This window comes from Ptychodera flava, chromosome 21, assembly GCF_041260155.1.
Source record: "Ptychodera flava strain L36383 chromosome 21, AS_Pfla_20210202, whole genome shotgun sequence".
Lineage (NCBI taxonomy): Eukaryota > Metazoa > Hemichordata > Enteropneusta > Ptychoderidae > Ptychodera > Ptychodera flava.
This window is the reverse complement of record NC_091948.1, coordinates 29,915,308-29,938,207: the sequence shown is the minus strand read 5'-3', so window position 1 is coordinate 29,938,207 and position 22,900 is coordinate 29,915,308. Positions and strand designations below refer to the sequence as shown.

General features: G+C 36.6%; 2 protein-coding genes across 2 annotated transcripts; both read left to right on the top strand.

Annotated features, from left to right (window-relative positions):
• Nucleotides 1-43: 43 nt before the first annotated feature.
• Nucleotides 44-5,237, top strand: LOC139121987 (activated RNA polymerase II transcriptional coactivator p15-like). Its single transcript, XM_070687322.1, has 4 exons — nucleotides 44-222; nucleotides 2,351-2,431; nucleotides 2,620-2,728; nucleotides 3,252-5,237. The coding sequence occupies exons 1-4, from the start codon at nucleotides 52-54 to the stop codon at nucleotides 3,329-3,331; spliced, it is 441 nt and encodes a 146-aa protein (XP_070543423.1). The 5' UTR covers nucleotides 44-51; the 3' UTR covers nucleotides 3,332-5,237.
• A 1,652-nt stretch (nucleotides 5,238-6,889) lies between these two features.
• LOC139121986 (probable ribosome biogenesis protein RLP24) lies at nucleotides 6,890-16,280 on the top strand. Its single transcript, XM_070687321.1, has 5 exons — nucleotides 6,890-7,029; nucleotides 9,135-9,248; nucleotides 13,852-13,988; nucleotides 14,631-14,713; nucleotides 15,309-16,280. Exons 1-5 carry the CDS (start codon nucleotides 6,949-6,951, stop codon nucleotides 15,377-15,379), a joined length of 486 nt encoding a protein of 161 aa, XP_070543422.1. The 5' UTR covers nucleotides 6,890-6,948; the 3' UTR covers nucleotides 15,380-16,280.
• The last annotated feature ends 6,620 nt before the right edge of the window (nucleotides 16,281-22,900 follow it).

Below are 22,900 nucleotides of genomic sequence, written 5' to 3'. Positions count from 1 at the left end.
CTACTATCCAATAAGCCCTCCTGTTACATCGTAGGGTAAAAGATTCAACCAATGAGCTCTTTCAACGTAGAGCAATACAAGAAACGGACGCGTGCGAGACACAGTGAGCCAAGCCGGAACAAAGTGGTCTGTACTCTATTATTGGATTCTATAACGATGTCCTCAAAACCGAAATCCAAGGCAATAGTAGATAGCTCCGACGATTCAGACTCGGACTACAAGGTATATTGTTGCTGAAAACCGGTTTTGAGTGGCGGAGCACCAGGTGGAAATAGCGCCGATCGAGAGGGCGATCCTGCATGCATGCTTATTCAAAATTAGGGCCTTGTCATTGAGGGATGGCGGGGGGGGGGGGGCTTTGCTATCACAAGTATAAATGCAGTCGCATTAAAACATATAATATATAGGTGCCATTGTTCAAAAGCGGCCCTTTTTATTGCCAACCAACATGGGGACGTAACATGTGCTTGCAATAATATTGACCCGGAAAGTAAATCCTCACCCTTATCCCGGAATCCTTTTGTATTTTGTGTTCCAAACAAGGAATGCCCCCCCACCTATTGAAACAAGTTCAGGCGTTTTTCCTTTACCGCAGTTTTAAGGTGGTGTTGCACTTAACCAACACAATTTTTTCACAGCAATATTGCTCATCAAAGATTACATGAAGACCCCCATATCCTGTATACTTTCAAATGGCAGAGAAATTTCTAAAGTTTATTATGATGGAAATGGTTTACTTAAGAATGAAGGAGTAAATTTTTGAGGTAAAAAACCTCAATTTCAATATTTATGAAATGTAAGTCAAGTGAAGTCAAAAACGAGAGAGTACTTTGTGAAATTTAATGTCTCATTTGAAACCAGTCTTAATACAGAAAAAAAAACATTGATTTTCTTAAATGAGACAAATTAAAAGACATAAAAAAATGATTAGAATCATATGAAGCCAAATTAAAATGAATCTTAAGTCTAATTGTAAGAAATTGTCATTTTGTTGCATAAAATATCAAGAATGAAGTGTGAAAATTTCCAGCTAAAGTAGACTTGAATTCTTTTGAAATGTTGAAAATGGCAGAAAAATGCTGAGAGATTGGGTGATTTGCCATCTTACAACTACCTGTCATGCTAAAAGATTAATCCTACCAATATTTCAATCTTGGGTTAACAAATTACTGAAAATTGATTGAATTTTTGCAAATGAAGTGTCATTTGGCAAATAATGGCTGTGTAACATGCAACGTCTTCTCAACTGTCAAAAGATTGCAGATATACACATGGAGAAAATGTGTTGGAATTTCACCATGATGCACTAGAAACGAAATTATATACACCCCTAACCTGCCCCATCATAATCATTCTGTTCAAAAATGATCAAAGGAATAGGTCAATAAGAGTACCCAGTGTCCTCAACCACAAAAAATGACATAGCCATATCATTCAGCTAGCTGTACATCTTATCATGTGTAACCAACATCTCTTACAGTGTAATTTGTGTGAATGTGCACATTATGTTGATTGCAATGATTAACACATGTTTCAACTACCAGTGTCAGCTTCATCTTTGCGTTAAGTTTACAATCTTAAGAATAGACTTGGCTGCAGAAAGATGTCTACACTAATAAACTTAATTTTTACACATGAAACTGTAATCTGATATCTGTATAGAAAACAGATTTCTATTTAAGGTAGCTGTTAGTGCTATGAATTCGTAGAGCAGTACATACATTCTCACCAACTGAAAACTGCAGACATGATAGAGTGTTTAAATTGAGGTTTAGCATCAGAATTGTGCCTAACTTTCTAATGTCTGCATTTTGATATGAAAGGGAACACTGGGAAAATGATCGCAGAATGGCAGTATTTACTACCTCGGATACAAAACAGTTATGATGAATGAAAAAGTGCATGTGTCTAGTTATATATGTAAAAGGTAAACTAAAATAAATAAATTTGTTTATTTGCTTATTTAGACATGAATTATTCTGCTGCCCTAGGGACAGTCAATCATAAAAGCTTACACATGAGAAAGGTAATTTCTTTGTTTAGGGGGGAGGGGGTCAGACCTTAATTCGTTTTGCATGGCTAAAATTGCAATAAGGAATTTGCTGTAGTTCTAAAACCACTTTTGCAGTGAGGAGTTTCATTTTGAGAGGAAAGGGAGGGCAGCACTAAAACAAATAAATTACGCTTCTCATATGTTGAATTTTTATGATCAATGATCTCCTAATACCGTTATATGACATTTTCATTTAAATGTTCAATATTCAATTTGAATGTGTGTGTCTTGACCAGTAATAATACTGATCAACCTTGTCCTAGTAACAGAGGTAACAACTTTGCCTTTTCTCTTCAGCCAAAAACAAAAAAGCCTAAGGAGGAAAAGAAGAAACGAAAGGCTGCAGAAAGTGATGATGGTACCGAGGGAATGGTTCAGGTAATCCTCATAATTGTTGATAGTGGATAGTTCATATACAGAGTGTCATTCTTCGATCAACTCTTCAGTCATAGTTGATGAACTTTGTATGGAGATCATGTGGCAGCATTTCATGAATTAAGATGAAATTGTACCTTCTCAGAGGAATATGCAATAGATTTAATGATCTGTTTTGTTGTTCTGAACAGCTGTCCAAAACAAGGTTTGTAAATGTCAGAGACTTCAAGGGTAAAGTACTGATTGATATTCGAGAGTACTACACCAATGCTGATGGAGAAATGAAACCAGGCAAAAAGGGTGAGAAATCTTTTATATTCTTCCATTGCAACATTGCATCAGGTCTCACTTTAATCAACTTCAAACAAGTCCTGTACATGTACATTTCGAAGCCTTGCTTTTCAAATCTGTGTCAATAACACTCACTGGATGGTATTGATACATTTAGTGCTTGCTTATAGCCATAGCTGTCATATTGATTCTTCTTACCCTTGTTGTGTGTATGGTGTTCTGAGAAAATCACAATCAACAATTACAGAATAAAAAAAAGAACAGCTTCGTTCTGAATTTTGATATCAGTGGCATTAGCAGAATAGAATTAGGATCAAATAATAAATAGATGACGTAATTCTGTATATGGTTTTCATATCCCTTGTTATTATAAATATTCCTTGGGAAGCAAATCCCTCTTACACCTGTGCCTTCTTTATTATTATTATCGGAAAAATAAATGTAGCTCTATAATTTCATTGTAGCTCAATTGTAATTGTGCCAAATGCAGAATTTTATTAATCCTTTGGATTTTTTCTTCCTTTGGTACTAGGCATCAGTCTGTCTCAAGACCAATGGGAAAAACTTAAAAAGAACACAGACAAGATTGATGAAATGATAGAAGATCTGTAACAGATAGTTCACTTGCATGGTAATATTTGAATAATTGTACTGGGAATGCAGTAGTAGATGTGTTGTTAAAGCTGCATTTGCTTGGTGAATATCATAAGCCCAGTGTGTTCACAATCAAAGTGCATCCAGAGATAAACACCAGCAACCATCAGAAACATGATTTTGAATACATCTGCGTAATTCTGCTGCATTACGACACTTTCTGCAAAAGATATGACCGGGAACTCACATAAAAGTGAAAAATCTTAGATTTGTGTCTTTCATTTTCATTCATTAACATCGAAAGATATTTTTTGTGTCCTTTTTCAGAAGGAATTCAATCCCATACAATGGTATGATGTTTGCATCTGAATAACCAACAGTTTTTACACAGACAGTTTAATTCGCAGCAGAACCAATGATAGTTGATCATTTGTTCTTCGTCAGCACTAAATCAATCCTACTAAAGATGTTCAAAAATTAAACCTGTTTATAATGCTTTCTCTTGTGACAGATCTAAGTATTTGTTACATGTTAGCAAAAAAAGTCTGCTTTTCCAAACAAAGCAAGTAGAATCTCATTAGCACACATGTGAAAAAGATGTTTGATATTATTTATTATGGGAGTGCAAATTATAAATATCTGAATGAATAAATATCAATGCTCACTTGCAAAACATGCTGGTTCAAAGCTATATTTGTACATGTTGAGAAGTCCAAGTCTTATTTTAGATGTGAGTTCTCTGCAAACAAAAAACCCAGGATGTGCAATGCGTAGGATAGCTTACATGTAAAAATGATGACACACTGTTGAATACCAAGCAAATGCAACTCCCATAACATTTCTTTCAACTTCTATGAATCGCAGATTTTTTGAAAATTTTCAGAATATTTGTAAACATGAAAATCCCATTTCAGGTAGGATATTTAGTTATAAAGAAGTTTCTTGCCCTCATTGGAAAGATGTGTCTTGTTGTCACAAGGAAACCATATACTGCAGTGATATAATACTGGCAATCCGACTGATTCTCACTTTAGTTTATCCCAATCATTCACTTTTACTTTTCAAAAGATACAAAATGTAGACAAGCAAGTAAATAACTATATCAAATGATCTTATCAGAGAAAAAGTTGTGAGATTGTTTATTGTTAAAAAGCATCTTTTTGCATTTTGCTCACCAAAATAATGCCATCCAATCTTTGAAGAGATGCTTTGATTCATGTTATTCAACCATATGTTTTATGACATTGTCACTATTTCCTCCTTGGCAATGAATTTAGTCGATTGTTTGGTTTTTGTGCTCACACGTGCAGCAGCCATTTATGACTTGCAAGTCAAAATATACATAGTTAAAATTTAAGTCATATGTTCTCACCAATGTTATCCTTTGAACATTCTAACTTGTATTTGAATGAATGGAGTTTGCATGTACCTAAAATTTCATCATTAGAGTACTAATTACCTCTACTTGTGATACCAAATAGATCTCTGATGACACTCCACCCAGCAAGTATTACAGTCCCGGTTAATTGTAACTGTAAAACTGTGTGCACGTTCTAATGTGAATTTAAATATACAAAACAATTGGCTGAAATAGTAACTTCAGTCCTTCAACATTATAGAGGACACAGGCACATGAATGGTACATATATTTTTCAAGAAAACAAAACATTTGTATCTCACAAGTTTTGCAGAGGTATGGTTTGTTGTAAAGTTTTGTGGAGTACGGCTTTGTAGTAAGTTTCATAGACCTTTTTGGCAGTTGCTGTAAAATTCATAAATATTTTGTTCCTTAAATATTCTTTGAAGTCATGTACTTTTCACATTTTCATAAAATCATGAACCCCGAAATGTCTTTTAAAACTTACTCAAAATTTTTTTCTCCCATGATATTTGTTTAAAATAAAGAGTTATTATTGCACATTCATTTTGTCGTCTATACACTTTAATAATTTGTGGTTCTTTTTCTTAATTTGGAACAGGAAGATTTCACTTGATATTCTAATACTTGCAAGTCATTCAATATTTTCTATATATTAGACTATAAGTGCAGCCTTTATGGTTTTGTTGCACAGTTGTCTTCTAACCATTATTTATTTCCCAATATAAGTTACAAAACATATTTCTTGTTCAACGTGCTTTGTTATATGGTATGCAGATTCGTTACAAAAAAAGAATGACAAGATCACAGAGTTGCAGTCAATCTTGCATCTTTGTTTGTTAGATGAGGTCATTTTAAGTTAGAATATGCCTCAGGGACAGACATTTGAACGCTCAGACTTTTACAATACTTTTTGTTGACCACTTGTAGGGGCTGAGTTTTAAACTCACAGAGTAAAAATTTTCACCAGCTTATTTTTGTGAAAATCAAAAATTCAATTTCTTCCCCATAGACTGAACACAATGATGGTGGCCATTTTGAATTGCAAGGTTGGTACATGTTAAGCAACTTGTTTGTGTAGTACCAAATTTGCACAGTGATCCCCAATTTTTTATTTTTGATTGTGAAAGAAAATGGTTGAAAGTTTATTTGAGGAAAGTTTGAGCAAAAGTTTGTCTTTCATTTACGAAGCACGAATTTTTTTAACTACATGGGTTTTTCAATAATTATTGAATTTAAATATTCCAGTAGAGGAAGTAGCTTTTCTTTATCTATGGCCAGGCTTTGAACATTAATTGCTGCTATAAAAAGACCATTGAAAGTAAAACCTTTGAATTTCTGGAAAGATATGAGCATTTGTTATACAACAGTGTTGTAGCTCTACAACGTATAAACTACATGTAATATTAGAAGTAACTGTGTAGAAAATTGAACATGTATAACTTACGTGCAATTATTGCATGTTTGCTACAATCATAGACCACTGATGTTAAATCATAAAGCTCATACAATATCCAACATCAATAACATAGCCCTGATAGCATCTTCAGTGTAAGACCACAGTGTACCGTTGATCCATGACATGCCAGGAGTACAAGTATACACCAAGGTTGGCATATCAAAGTAGAAAATGCAATACCTACAAGATTGACAGTGCTCCAATGAATGGCTCAAAAATCACTTGTTGAAGATGTCATTTTAATCATCACAAGAAATACAAATAAAGTAGCATTTTCACCAAACAGTCTGTATATACAAAATTTATGATGAGTATTCATACCAAATTCAAACAGTTTAGGTACATACCCTCAGAAATAGTCTATAGTTACAGCTGTAGCATTGCACAGTAATGTGCAGTTACAGTACTACCTTGGCAGTGTTTACTTTTCAGAGAGTGCTATAAAGGCATGTATGACAATTCCCATCACCTAAAAAGTAAAAGTTCTGGCTATGTTTCCTGTGATTTTGCCTCTGTGGAACATCTCCAAATCAAACCATTTACTGTGTTACTTACAATTCTTGTTTCATTAATGAGTAAAGAAGTTTTGTAAACGCCGGTGAGAGTAAGGTTTTCAGTCCCAGTTTGGCCAATATGAAACTTGTAATATATATTCCCCAAACTCATTTACAGTTTCCTCTCAGTCTGGGCAGTCTGCAATATCGCCACCTAGTGGCGAGAAAGGATCGTTCATTCATTTCTGGTAAGTTAAAGGGTCAATCTCTCTGGCGTTCACATGCACATGTTCTAGTCAGGAAAATGCGCATTGAGAAATGTTACTTTTGCTCGTCACCTGTATACCCGGGACACGGGATCCAGTTTGTGAGGAATGACTGTAAAGTGAGTAACAATAATATTACATTTGACTGTCTTAGATACGTTCAAAACCGGTTACATTCACGATTTTAGTGGCTGTGTATGGTACCCGAAGGCCTGATCTCGCCAACATGGCCACTGAGTCACTCCTTCACAGGCTTCAGTTCACTGAGTCTTTCATGAACTTGTGCAACGATCGCGGGCATACAGTGTGACGTACAAAGTAAAATAACGGCATATTTTAGCGACATTATTTCTACTGTAGCGCCTTTGTCGATATACGAGCGAGAGTGTGTTATGGAGTGATCATTTCCACCGTGTGGCTCTTCACGACCGTCGTCATTTTCGTATTGGCTCACGGGCGATACGCATATTATGACGATCCCTTTAGGGACTGGTCAGTTTCTTCGGCCTGGGGGATTCATGGGGGGGGGGTCACCCTGTTTTTGACTTTGTGTTGGGGTACCATGTTTTTAAAATGCTCAGCAGAAGGGTGGGGGGGGGGGGGGTCAGTCTGTTTTTGAATTACAACACAGAGGCATACTTACCTTAAGTATTAATACGTCGTACCAGTCATGAAGTTCATCATTCAGTTGCATTTTTTCAGCACCCCCTTTCAGCGCGTAACTTTAATACATCAGACGGACATTTTTTTGCGCACCTTGGTGCATACCTTTAATATATCAGAGATAATTGGATGTTTAGATATAGATTTTGAAGCTTTTTTGCAAAGCATTATACAGCCACAAAGTGCACCATTCAGTCACAGTTTTCGACTAGCCCTGCGTACTGTGCTGTGTGTTCCCTGCATTATACGGCCTCCTACCACAGCCCAGATGACTCTCATAGGAAAATCCGGCGGATGCAGTCCCAATTTGGACCACGCACAAAAAAAACTACCTTTTCTAACTATTTTCGGCTGAAATCAACTCAATTCCGCTCTATGCCTACTGGAAAAACTCAGTTGCTCACAGACTGCAAAAAAATCTGCTCATGTGACGTTCCAAACCATTAGTGTACTTGCGATATACGGTCAAGGGTCCAGTGGCTGGTCATATCTTGCTAATGGCTGGCCACTGAACCTTTGACTGTGACTCGCTAGTAAACTAATGGTTTGGGACGTCACAAGAGCAATTTTTTTTGCAATCTGTGAGCGATTGAGTTATTCAGGTAAGCATAGAGCAGAATCAAGTCAATTTTGGCTAGTTAGAAAAGGTAGTTTTTCGTGCGCGGTCCAAATTGGGATCGCGTCTGCTGGATTTTCCTATGAGAGTCAGCAGGGCCGAGGTGGGAGGCTGTATAATGCTGGGAACACTCAGCACGTTACGCAGGGCTAAATTTTCAATGTGCCAGATCAGATCTATTGCCCGGGGGGAGGGGGGCTGTCACCCTGTTTTCAAAAGTTGGAATAGCTTAGGTCAGCCACTTTTGACGTCGGCAAAAAATAATCCACCACCCCTCCCCTTCACTGAAGAAACTGACCAGTCACTTAGTTCTTTACTCTTTGTTTTGCATAAGTGTTGATTGTGTCACCCAATTTAGGTTAACATCATACAATGTTAAATGTCACAATTTGTTGTTGTAAATGTGCCATGCCACAATATGCCAAGGACATATGTGTGGTTGTGTCTAATATTGTATAATGTCCCCCACTGCATGCATTGTTAGCGGAGAGATGATATTCCTTAACAGATCGAGCAGTTTGTTTTGCCTGTTCTGACTTTGTACTTGAGTATATGCTTCTACAAAACTTCAGATCACAGCCTAAATAGATGAAGCTGTATGTCAAACCATTGAGGTAAAAAGAGACGTCCATGGTGAGACCAAGGTGTCCAGGATGGATGCCTGGCTGTCACATAAATGGCATAAGTCTATCAAAACTGCAGAAAATATGATTCTTGTGAAAATTACACTCATAGGTATTTGATTATTGCGATACTAACTCTGACACTAAATTATGAAGTTACTCCCCTGTATTAAGTCCCCCATCCAAATAAAAAAGATCAATTCTAATTTCTTTTAGGAACTGTGGAATTGAAACCGATAAAAACTAACTTGTTGTAAAGGTAGTGTAATGATGCATTTTGTCACTGGTGTAACAAATCTGACCATGTTTTCTTTTTTTTTAGATATTCAAATTTTGCCGGTCAAAATGTCACAAAGCATTTAAAAAGAAGAGAAATCCACGCAAAGTTAAGTGGACAAAAGCATTCAGGAAATCACATGGCAAAGATCTGGCTGTGGTAAGTGGAGGAGAGAGACCAAAAGTGTTTTTGTTTGTTTTGTGTTATCAAAATTTATCCTCTTCACCAAGTTTAATTTTGTTGAACATTGTTGTCTGCTCAGGATTTATCAGAAATTAAAGCCCCAACTCCCATATAAAAGCGCGAGAATCTACGAGAGTGGTCATAATGGTGGGATATTCAAACGTACTCGGTACGCTCCGGACGTCGTCCATAAAAACCGTTAATTTAGAAATCTACCGATTAATTTTTTTCTTGGAAATTGAGGGATATGTGTATAAGTATTTGGAGCACAATATACTTGGTTTCTGACGAAATTAAATTTGAAATGACGTCTGGAACCAGAAAAAGGATAAAATATTTGCCGGTAATATCGCCGGTATAACGTTCGATGTTCAGTTTGAATCTGCATGATTGACATGATATGCAAATTGCAAATGAGTCATTAGCAATACGTTGTTTACTTTTTACGTACGTAGCGTTGATTGTTCAACGCGGGGAAAAAACACCAAATACTCGGAGCGTACCGAAAGATACAAACGCACACACACTGTGTATAATAAATACATGCAAACACATTTGATTCGGTAGTTCTCTTTTTGGAAAATTTGTTGGTCCTGAAAAGGACCGTTTTCATTTATGTTGGCCTACCTGAGCCGTACATTTTACAGACAGGAAGGCCTATACTGTCATTTCTGCCAGACATAAAGTACGTCTGGTATGTTCGGGTTGAGACCACGGACAAGTACCAGCACGAATTCTGGCATGATCTCTCACTTTGTCTACACTGTCTGTATATCTTCTGTCTGCTTTTCAAATATTAAGTTTTACCCTCGAGTCAACGTACTGTTGTAAGCGCAATCATCGCAATGAGATATGCGTAACTATCGCTTAGCTGTTTCCAAAAGTGATATACATTTTCTTTCCCGATCTAAAGCCGTGCATGCCTATGTAACACAAAACAAGTAGCCTCCAGAATCCACTATGCTGACAAAACCGGGATTTTTTTGACGCCTGTTATCGCCTTCGGCATATTCGGTCGTCACTGCTGGGTCACTTATGTTGATCAGACGTCGAGTTGACAAACGTCGCCGGCGGCAGCTGAGGTCACCGTACCAATCAGTCCCATAAGTTGCACTCAAATGTCCGCGCTCGATCCCCATCACAGCTAGCTCCAATTCATTCCTGGCAAAGAAAATTCCCGAGGCTACCTCTAGTGCTCATCAGTGACCGCTATCTTCATAAAGCCAGTTGACATAGTGTGATTAGCAGTCTGACTCTGACTACCACGCGTTTGTAATGAACTAGTATCGCGACTGCGTGGAGAGTGTAGAAGTGCAGTGCACTCGATTTTGGCGGGATCGTTCAAAGTAGCGAAATACTAGAACTCACCATTTTATAAGGAGGGATGGACATTGAAATGAATACTCCGAGAGATCATGCGATCACTTTATTCTGATTTTATTTTAGGTGATTAAATATTAACAGGTTTGATTTCTAAAATAAGTATTTTTCAGAAGCTTTTTGAAATAATCATAAGACAACAAATCGACACCACATTTCATTTCGGTCACCATAAAACTTGTAATCGAAGCCGGGGGAATAGTCGTCGGTACCCTCCCATCCGCGACAGCGCCGAGTTCATGAGACAACGAAATTTTGAAAAGGAAACTACAACTACCATCCAAGAACTGTGGAAAACTACGTTTTATAATGGAGACATAGCCCTGCCTCGCTAAACTGAGGTCGAATAAGGAAAGGATTGTTTGTAAGACAAAAGCTCTACAAAATTTGGTAGACGACTCGGCCATTGAGCATTGTGGTAAATGTCCAATGTCGTCCATTGAAATAACCACACTCGATAAATTTGGACATCTAGTAGGCGAATTTGCTGTTCTTTAGAACTGTTTTGATTTTTTCCCGTTCTTTCCTGAAATGCGGCATTTCTAGGACGGCGTTTGGACAAAACGGTGCTTCATTATCAAGGCAAATACGACTCTGCAATCAAGACTCCCTGCAAGAGTGATGTACACTATGACGAGCCGAGGAAAACTCCGATAATAGATCCGTGGCAGAAAAACTACTCGTTGGATTTCTGCATCGTTTACCCTTATACAAAGATGCGGATAGCCATTGCCATGATATGCATTATGTTGAATCATTCAAAAACGCGCAGAATATAATGACAAACACTTCGTTTTCGGACGAGAAACGTATACCATGACGCATATCTAAGTGTCGATCGATCGCCTGGCAACGTCATCACGGTTTTTTTACAAATCCGAGGCGACGCCGCGCCGAACCTCTGCTCCAGTAAGACTTCGAAAAGTCTATGTTCAAGACAAACCTATGGGGAAATGAGTGGATGTATCGTATGGAAAGTAAACCGTAAAATTGGGTGAGAATAGTATACGTAAAGTCACCGTGCAGTCAATGTTTACATTATGTGGCGTGCACGTTCTATTTTTGGAGGTGTTCAACCAGCTGTTTTAATTTGCTACTTTTTGTGCACAAAGATACCATATTAGTTATGTTTTGCTCCGCCCATTTTTATCGATTTTTCTCGGTAGGGCCCTACCGAGAGTTACCGGTTTAACACAAATTCAAGTGGAAAACAACATACTAACAGTTATGGTAATAGTTTGTGTGGCGATTGTATGTTGAAAATGAATTGCAAAATTTACATTCAATTGTAAGTTGGAGAATGGAAGAGATAACATGAAAACAATCAGAACTAGTCTGCTAATGTGCAGCGTGCTCGGAAGGTTACATCTGATTGGTCAATTGTCACTAGTCACAGCAACTTGGAGGGTCTATTTGTATTATTCAATTATAATAGTAAGATTCAGCTACCCAATTGGATAACAGCTTCTGATACGCTGGATAGCAGCTTCTGATACGCTGCACAACTAGTTGGTGCACAGTCCCTCCACACACCGGTTTGGAAATGCCTCAGGGGTCTCTATTGTTACAATGCGCCTTACGGTTTGATAAGATGTCTGTGTATGTAATTGTAGGGCTTCATTTCTGTTTGAATGCAATCCATCCCCACAACCAAAATAAAACACCACATTTCATGTGATGCCTGTCGTAAAAGTTTATCATCAGGCACAATTTAGACTTGGATCAAGCACAGAACAGATTTCATACTTCTAAACAAGAAGAATGACAATGGCTATCGAGTGCAAGAAATGTATTTTCAAAGGGTATAAAATCAACACATTGCGGCATAATGACATAGCCAATCGCACTGCCATATTGGAAATCGATCATGAAATTGGCAGAGAGTTTCATCATTTTTCCGAACAACTTAGCAATTCTAAGTCCCAGTTCATGTCTAGTTACGTAAAGATATAATAAGACAACTACCCTAAGTCAATGCTAGGCACATTGTGACTGGTAAAGTGAGAAAATGCTTTTTACTGCATTGGAATGTAGGCGAGCTACCATAACCACCATTTTATTTTACGGAGATCAAAACAACAAAACCAAATGACCGATCTCTCCAAAACCTAATGGATTGCTATTTTTTGAAATGGTTGATGCAGGCTTCACATATTTAAGTAAATATCGATGGTTCTCCGGTAGCAATGTTCGAAAGGAAAAAACGCAATGAAAATGGGTATGAAATACGGATTCCAAACCGTAAGCGGCGAATTGCCGAGTCACTAATTCACATACTTTAAAGTTAAGCGCCAGCGATCACAAAAAGGAGCGAATTAACACATAAAGAGAGCACTTACCTTGTCTGTTGTAACTTTTGAGCAGATCAGATTGCCAAATTTACTAATACTATGCAAGAAACCAATGTGTTTTAGGAAAAGTTTGAAGGTCACAAATAAAGCGCCATTTGAGTTTAACCCTTTTCCTGCCAAGTCCATATTTCACCACCAGGTCAAGATGGTTGAAATTTATGAAACACAACATATTCAATATGATGTATTTTAACATAATACTGTACATTTGAAGGCTGTTGAAAACATAATACCGTAAAGTTGATTTTTTTGGGACAAAAGATGCTATAACATACCAAGCCAAGTGGGTGAAAATACGTTCATGTTTTGGCTCAATACCGCTTTTTACTGACTTGGCTGATGGGGAATGGATACAGTTATTACTTTCTGGCAGGAAAGGGTTTAAACAAGGACGCGATTGCTACAATGATCTGTGACCTGACCATAATGCACATACAATTTCTAATCCTGCACTGCACACGTCAAAACAATGGACGTTTCCCAGCTGGTGTGTGGAGGGACTGGGTTCAGTGCAAGCTCATTGGAGACTATGTACATTTTCCACAAAATTCAAGCTGGCAATTTGTGAAGTTCTGCACTGTTTGGTTAAAAGAGGGTTTTAGCTGTATCAGTTTTCTATAATGTCATTCTGTTATTCTTCAATGATTTGTGAATGGCAGTGTTCTTGTGGTAAACAGATTGGGCTCTAAATGGCAGAATAAACCAGTCATCATGCACTTGTTTGTGGTGATCTCCAATATTTGTCATTGGTATCAAGCAAAGTGTATTCAAAGAAAACCAGCTGTGTACGAGTATCTGCCAAATTATGTGACACTGACAGGAGATTGTTTATTGTGGTTTCTTTGCAGGATAACTCATTTGAATTTGAGAGACGTAGAAACATACCAACTAAATACAACAGAGAATTGTGGACCAGATCTCTCCAAGCATTAAAGAGAGTGGAAGAAATCAAAACCAGGAGACAGAATCAATTCATTATTAACAGGTACTAGTTTGATGCTTTTTCAGACTCAATGAATGGTTATCCTAGATTGAAGGATCAATACCAATGTGTTTGGTGATCATGTATGATGCCTCTACTCTATTTGATTTGAAACAAATTCAATAAGTTAATAAGTAGTACAAGTTATTCTGAAAGGAGATGTTTGTACCGTTATTAAATATATTAAATCTGGCAGTTTACAGTGTACAATTTTATACAAACAGTACTGTAAGCTGTTGACAAGATTTCAACTAAACTTATCAAAGACTTATGAAAGTTCATTGTTATAAGCCATTCTGGTATGTAGTATTTCTCAAACAATTGTGATGGTATTTCTGTTTTGATCATGAAATAATTTTGAAACTTCAATTCAAAAGAGAACAATCTTTGGCATCTTGCCAGCACATTTCATTGAATTGCATACACTGGTCGTATTTTTCAATCTAGTAGATGTGAGAGAACGTACCTAATCCATTTCTATGTTAAACTTTCTTAAGCCAAGAGGTGAGTATGTGATAACTATATACATTTTGATGCAGTACACTACAGACATGTAGATTACACAGCTCAACAGGTTAACTTGCCAGTTTTCAAAATTACCACATCATGTTATATGACTCTCCTACTTGTCTTTGATGTTCTCAGATTGAAGAAAGGAAAAGAACTTAGGAAGCAGGCTGACATCAGAGACGTCAAACAGAGTATTCATCTTATCAAATCACCAGCAGGTAAATATTGCTTTAAATGTACTTGTTACTGTATAACATTCTGTGTAGCTGTGTTCTTAGAAATGGAACAATTGAGTTGAAGACTTAGAGAGATACATATCTTTTTATGTGGAGTTCTTGCCAATACCATCTAGATTAAGAAAGATGTTTCCTCTTATAAATCAATCGTCAATTGTAAACTTTTAACATTGTGGTGAATCTGCTTACTGGAGAACCTTTAACCTGTTCACCCCCAGTTCCCTGTAGACAGGTCCAAGATCACCATTGATAACAATGGGTTTGGGTAAAACCATGGTGTTGAAAGGGTTAAGCAGCTTTTCAATGAATGAGAATTATCAAACTCTAGTGTCCTTTTATGCAAATGTGTTCAAATAAATTACAAATTTCACTTGTATTGATGCTTTTCATTTACTTTTCCAGGAGAAAATCTTTACATTTCTACTTGTTCTTGTACAAAGAATTGATACTAATTACTGCTGAGGCATTTCTGAAATACAGTTTATTTGATGTCTTCAGCAACACTGAGTGTTTTAAGCTTGCAGTATTCATCATTCTTGTATTGATAACACACATCATCTTTTTGTTGTGTTTGCAGCCAAAGAGAAGACTGTACAGAAACTGGTACAGATCATTGAAGAACCAGATGAGGAGATGAAAGATGAATAAATGAAAATAACAAATATTTATACCATAGATGCTGTGTTCTGTGTAAATAAAACCATCTTCAACTGAAGTCAACCACAGAAAATTAATAAGGAGCGCCCTCTTTGCAAGTTGCCACATTCATATATGTGAAGATCAGTTACTTTAAATGGATACTTGCAGTAACATTTAATAGTATTTTAATTATATTCGTTCTATAAAAAAATTTGTTTTCATCTTTCTCCTTCAAGCATGTGGCAATGCTCTATATAAGCCTAGCAAACTCAAAGCATTGTTTACAATAGGGAGTGATATTGTTGACAAATAAATTCTGGCTGTCAACATTAAGATTCTACCCAGGTACAGGCTATGTTGACAAAATGAACACTAATTTCTACATTATTTGGGGAGAACAACAAGAAACTTTATTGTACAAAGAGTTAAAAATGCTGGAAATCAGCCAAAAGTTCCTGCTAATGGAATTGTAATGGAAACTTCCACAGCATATGATACAGGCCAGTTAGTGAGGTGATCGACATGCAAGTCTGGCACGATTTGTCATCCTACCATACACAATGAAATAAAAGCATGGTTGCTTCAGATGTCAAACATTTCTTTGTGTTCAAGGTGCTTTGTGAAGTTGCCAAGTATTATTGAATTGAGCCAATTCTGAAAATTGATTGAACGTGTCATAATCCCCATATCCTCTGTAGCATTGGACTTTCCGGATATTTCAATGTATGATGTATTTTAAAGTTTTTTTTGAGACACCAGTGTGGTTTATGCCATATTATCTTAACTCTTGGATAATAATTTGTGATACGAAACATAGGTTATTTAAGTCATTTTGAGTGGTAAAATTCTACAAAGGAAAACATTCAGATAAACTTACAGGTAATAAAAAAATGCCATCTTGCTAGTTTTATGACAAGGCATCTGTGTCACTTGTTACGAAGGTTGAGTTTGTGTGTGCGTAGGTGTGGCTATATGTTTGGACATTCAGTTGAGTACAAAACTGATTGCAACCTACACGTTCATGAAGTCTTCACAGATTCCAAAGAATATCTCAAGTTGACCCTTTTCCTGCCAAGTTCATATTTCACCATCGGGTCAAGTTTGTTGCATCTAGTGAAGCACAATATGTCCCATTTGGTGCATTGAAGATTTGAAGGCCCCTGAAATCACAGATGCTGTAAACATGATTTTTATGGACTAAAGCTGTTGGAACAGACCAAGCCAACTCTGATGTGAAATTTTTCTGTCCCTTTGCTTTTCCTTTTGCTTTTCCTTTGCTTTTCCTTTTTAGTTGTTTGAGAACGAAGTAAGGCTTTTTAAGAGAGAAAACTAACCCCTAACCCTAACCTAACTCCCTAACCCTGACGCTAACCGTAGATCGCAGTTTTAAAAACTCGCATGTCGCATGTCGTGACCGGTCTTCCATACATACGACTACTGAAGTTTTGAAATTCTGACACAAAATGCATTATTATCCAATGACGATTATATCCTTGCATTTTTCACAAATATTTTCTAACTTGCTGACTGGTCATGTACAGTACGCGTGTACCGTAGGATGTACGTGTTTCTAGAATCTAGTAGTGAAGTGAGCTGATATCGATCACAGGTGCAGGTGGTGAGCGTCACGGTTGCTTGGATAGTCGATTGAAAGTGTGAGGCCGAAGGCCGAACGATCGACTATCCAACTTGAAGCAACGCTGCACCCACGCGTAAGCTTACCTGTGGCCCCGAAAACATTTGATGGACATCTTTCGTTGTCAATGAAATGAGTCCTGAGAATGGTCGGCCGATATCGTTTTTTATAGCTTTGATAAACAATCTATCAAACTTGCTTTCTGATTTAGTTCACACACTGTGCTTATCGTAAAGCATTGCATTGCACCATGGCCATGTTTGACCGTGATGAAGGAAGTCAGCATAGACCACCCGGCCCATAGTCGTCAGAGGTACTCGCAGCGCCGCCGTGTTGCCTGGCTAAAAAGTCGATCGAAGGCTGAGAGTGTGATGAGATCAGGAAACTAAAATATACAGTCTTACTTTTTACTTTTTAATGCATAAATCTCACAAATACGGTAAGTTTTATGTAGAATCAAAACCTGTAAAACGAGTGAAGTTTCGGGATAAGGAGTTTGGAAAATGGGTGGGTCGGATCACCCACTGAGTACGAGTAGGCTATATGTAGATTTTGTTACCATCAGTTTTTATGACAGGACAAGTCTACAAATATAAAGTCATTTGTAAGTTAGGTTTTACTGAATTGATCCTTTTTCAACTAATTAAAGGTTATATAAATTACAACTCACAAAAAACAACATCATGATGAAGCAAAGATTGAATGGGGAAAGTTCTGACACATATCCACAAAATCCAGGATAGACCTTTGTACTAATATGGTGAGTTTTGTGTAGAATTTCAAGCAAAACATAAAATGAATGAAAGTTTCATGATAGGTTTGGAAAATTAGTAGGTTGGATTACCTACTGAGTGTACATATAGATTTTGTTACCATTAGTTTTAATGACAGGACATGCCAACAAAAATATAATGACAGAAAGTCATTGTCATAAAATTAGGTTTTAATGAATTGATCAGTTGTCAACTGATCAAGTATTAGGCCTATAAGCTTCAGCCTTACATGTATAAATATAACTCACAAAAACGAACAAAAAAAGAAACGATGATGAAGAAAATATTGAATGAGGGAAAGTTCTGACACATTTCCACGAAGCTATTCAGACTAGACCTTTGTACTGTCGTTTGTTGACAGTTATAATTTTCAACACTTCTGTACAGTTATAATTTTCAACACTGTGTCATTTCAGGTAATAAATTCAACACTTGACTCGTTCCTTTATCAATGACTCGCATCATCCTCTGCATAATTCATTCTTCAACACAATTTAGCTGTGGCACCTCCACTCTCTCAAAACAATTTATGGAACCTTCAAGAACCAGAAAACGCTGTAGCAAAGAGTGTTGTTTGTTATGATAAAATATCAAATACTATATTCGTGAATGAATACAACTGAATGTAGGCAAAAATAAGTAGACATCAATAATCATTGATACTAGAAATAAACCAGTGTATCCAGAAATACCAAGTGTACAAATATAATGTGAAATAAGTCTGGCATCTTCTTGAATTTTTAGGGGTGCCTAGAGATAAATATTGAATAAACATAGATCGATTATTTATTGCTTGGTATGCTTTCACAATACAGAATGAATGAATGGAAGTAAGGTGACACTTTAGTATGATTTAGTGTAGCTGCAAGTATCATGTTGTGGTTTCGGGCCACAGTTTGAAATTGATGGACCCAGGTGAAAATCGGCAAGACTCAGATCTATAAATGATTCGACTTCAAACGTTGTCCTCAGCTACAACATCATGTATTTACCTTGAGATTCAAGATTCTCCCCTATCTAAATCTAAACCTTCTAGTAACGAGTTACCTGAGCCCCTCCAATGGCAAAGACACATTAGATATTGACACAAGATGCCGGGGAACAAGAATTTGATTTTTTGAGTTTTTCCCTACCTCCCCTGTAAAATATTTTCGTACCGTGGAAGGGATTGAGAGATCATTTTGAAATCCCCAACTCTTGCTGTATATCAAAAACAAAATAACTGTAAAAAAATAGCTTATCATGTCATTGTCTCCAATGAAATTCAGAAAAACATTTTACCGTATATGAAATTTGGGAACATGCAACTTTGTAGTCAACTTGCCGTATGTTCCAGGCGAGGCAATCACTTGCAATATGTCAATGTTGGTCAAAGATCAAGCGGACAAAATCAGGAAAACATGAACTCTGATGTGAAATTTCAATAGAAGTGCCTTGGGGGTGTGGGTGTGCTCTGGCATATCCACTTCTCAATAATTTTGGTAGCACATCAAGCTCAAACAAACCATAATCGGGAACTATTTCAGCGAAGCATCTTGTATTCAGAGAAAAATCTAATCAAAGTGTATGAGTTGAATTAAGAATATGGTATATGCGTTGCACTTCAGTAAATGGAATTGCCAAAGTCTTGACTTGTGATTCAGAGCTGTGTGTCCACAGCATGAAATATAGGCCTGCTAATCTTTTGTAGCCCGTCGCAAATAACATCGAATTTTTCAGAGCTCATGAACATGCAAAGTTTTTCGCAAGTTACGAATCCAAGAACAACGAAAATTATCCTTAAAAGTTTGTAATATTCATGCTCTCGTGAAAACTGTGAAAACGCCCGAAAACTTTTTAATTTTGTTCTAAATACTAGTACTTAATAATAATACACGTATTTATTGATTAAAAGCGCACTACACTACGTCTCAGTGCTCTTTAATTACAATAAAAATTACATATAAAAATGACATCAAATCAATTCCAGCAATATAAAATTACAGAAAATTACTTTAACACGGCCTAAAAAAAGACGAGACGTTTAAAAGACTCATAAGACCAACCAAGACAGTAAGCATCAAAAGAAAACTTATTCCACAACAAATGGAGCAGCAATGAAAATGCATGATAACCATAATTAATTGTAGTGCCCCTGGCGTCACGGCTGGTGAGAAGTATTCTAGATGAACGGAGAGCACGCTCAGGGATATTTATATCCACTGATGATTGTAAATACTGTCGACATTCACTACGAAGAATTTTAAACTTAAAAACCACAATTTTGACTGGCAACCAATGAAGTTAGAATAAAACAGGTTAGATGTGTTCACATTTCTCAGTACAGTGCGCGTTACGAGATGTGCGGCCGCAATCTGATTAATCATAATTAAGTTTTTAGCTCACGTGTGTAAACACGTGGGCTATTGTCATAGCAATGTCTGTCTGTCTGTCCGTGTGTGTGTGTGTGTGTGTGTTAGTGTGTGTGTGTGTGTATGTGTGTCTGTCTGTCTGTTTACACGATAACTCAAAAACGCCTGAACGGATTCAAGTCAGATTTGGTACACAGGTACCATATGCTACTTGCAAGAACTGATTAGATTTTGGTTAGTGTGGCTTGCATATTAATGAAGTTATGCAATATCGTTTTTTTCCTTACAATGGTTTCCCTATGGAGACGGTAATGACAGTGTAGACATATATCAAGAAATACTGCACAAAATTTCATGAAACTTTTCACAGATGACAATCTCAGAACATTATGGTGATACTGTGAGTGTCATGTCAATTGCCATCTCATTTGCATATTTAATGAACTTTTGTTATTAGTGAGATAACTCTGAAATTCCTGCACCAAACTGGATGATACTTGCAACAAATATTGATCTGATATATATCTAATTATACTTAGAAGCATTGGACAGTGTCAAGTTAATAAATAGGTCATTTGCATATTTTATGAAGTTTTGTAATTAGTCATATAACTTCGATACAACTTCACCAAATGTGATGAAATCTGCTGCAGATACTGATCCGACTGATATCTAACTGTAGTGTAAAGCATTCAGTAGTGTGAAATTAATGAAGGGTTCATTTGCATATTTAATGAACTTTGTAATTAGGTATATAACTCTGAAATTACGGCACCCAAGTCTTTGAAATTGGGTACAGATATTGTTTTGATAAATATCTAATTGTACTGAGAAGCATTTGGCAGTGTCAAGTTAACAAATAGGTCATTTGCATATTTTATGAAGTTTTGTAATTAGTGATATAACTCTAAAACAACTGCACCAAATGTTATGAAATCTGCTGCATATACTGATCCGACAGATATCTAATTGTGGTGTAGAGCATTTACTTGTGTGAAGTTAATTAAGGGTTTATTTACATATTTAATGAACTTTGTAATTAGTGATATTACTCCAAAATTACAGCGTTCAATTTGATGAAACTTGCTACAGATGTTGATCTGATAAATATCCAATCGTACTGAGAAGCATTGAGCAGTGTCAAGTTAATATTAGCTCATTTGCATATTTCATGAAGTTTTATAATTAGTCATATAACTCCGAAATAACTGCATCAAATGTGATGAAAACTGCTGCATATACTGATCTGACAGATATCTAACTGTGTTGTAAAGTATTTTGCAGTGTAAAGTTAATTAAGGGTTCATTTGCATATTTAATAAACTTTGTAATTACCGGTAAGTATATAACTCTGAAATTACGGCACCAAATTTTGTGAAACGTGCTACAGATATTGATTTGATAAATATTTAATTGTGCTATGAATCATTGAACAGTGTCAAGTTAATATAGGGATTATTTGCATATTTAATGAACTTTGTAATTAGTGACATTACTCTAAAATTACTGCATTAGATTAAATAAAACGTGCTACAAATGTTGATCTGATGGATATCTAATTGTCCCATGAAGCATTGAGCAGTGTCAAGTTAATTAACAGCTCATTTGCATATTAAATAAAGTTTTGTAATTAGTGTTTAAAATCTGAGAGTACTGTGCGATGTTGAAAAAAACCTGCTTCATTTAGTGATAACATATATCTTATTGTTTTGTGAAGCGTACTACTATTAATGAACCTGTTGTAAAACACGTGAGCATATTCAGTTCATATCTGGTTTTAAGTTGATAGTCAGGATTCCCATGCATCAGGCTATTACAGTAGTCCAGTCGTGGGGTAACAAAAACATGTACTAATTTCTCTGTGGTCGGCGTATCTATCAAAGAACGAATTTTACCGATTTTGTAAAGTTCGAAAAGGCAGATTTACAAGTGTTTATAACCATTCGAATCGAGCAGAACACCAAGATCTTTTACTGTGATGGACGGGGTGACATCGAACGTACCGATCTTGAGACTGTCAAGTTTAGTCACATCTCTTTTGAAACGCGATGAAAAATGAACTACCTCAGTCTTTTCATCGTTTAGGATCAGAGTACTTAAATCGCATATCGCATTTTTTCATTATAGGCCTGTTCATCACAGACTTCACAGAACTAATTTTAATAGGATTTTGTTTGCCTTTCCTTGAAGTTGATGATCATGATTAAAGAGTTGGAATGGACAAACGAGAACAGCACTGTATGGGTGAACACTATGAAGAAAATCATCGACTTTTATATACTTAGGCTATAAGTAAAAGTATGACTGAATAGAGGGATGTTAAGATATTATCATTGGAATTATACCATTATCAAACAAAACGAACCAAAGTGAACGGAAATTGAAAGCTGGGAACATGTCATATATGCGCACACTACCATGACGGTAAAGTGAAGCAGACAACAAAAAGTGGCAACTCTCGGTTTGAGCTCTCATCCAATCAGAACGTCGAAGTATTAGCATGATTGGCATATCGATTTCATATAAATACATGTAGCAAGAAACGACCAACAATGTTCGTTTATTCCCTTTATAATGTGATACGAGAGTTTCCAGGTACGGTTTATATATCGAAGAACTGCACATATTGTAAGCATAAGTAGGTCCATACCTGCAATTGACAAGGTAAGTTGTCAATGCTTTTGGTGTACATGGTGTACTGTAGGCCTATATAGTATACCGGGATACCGCACATATGTTTGATACCGCTCATAAGTTTATACTTCATACA

Coding starts and splice junctions, on each gene's coding strand:
- LOC139121986 (XM_070687321.1), top strand. CDS start 6,949: ATGCGCATTGAGAAATGTTACTTTTGCTCGTCACCTGTATACCCGGGA. Junction 7,030..9,134: donor TTGTGAGGAATGACTGTAAA/GTGAGTAACAAT, acceptor CTTTTTTTTTAG/ATATTCAAATTTTGCCGGTC. Junction 13,989..14,630: donor AATCAATTCATTATTAACAG/GTACTAGTTTGA, acceptor TGATGTTCTCAG/ATTGAAGAAAGGAAAAGAAC.
- LOC139121987 (XM_070687322.1), top strand. CDS start 52: ATGAGCTCTTTCAACGTAGAGCAATACAAGAAACGGACGCGTGCGAGA. Junction 2,432..2,619: donor GTACCGAGGGAATGGTTCAG/GTAATCCTCATA, acceptor TGTTCTGAACAG/CTGTCCAAAACAAGGTTTGT. Junction 2,729..3,251: donor AATGAAACCAGGCAAAAAGG/GTGAGAAATCTT, acceptor CTTTGGTACTAG/GCATCAGTCTGTCTCAAGAC.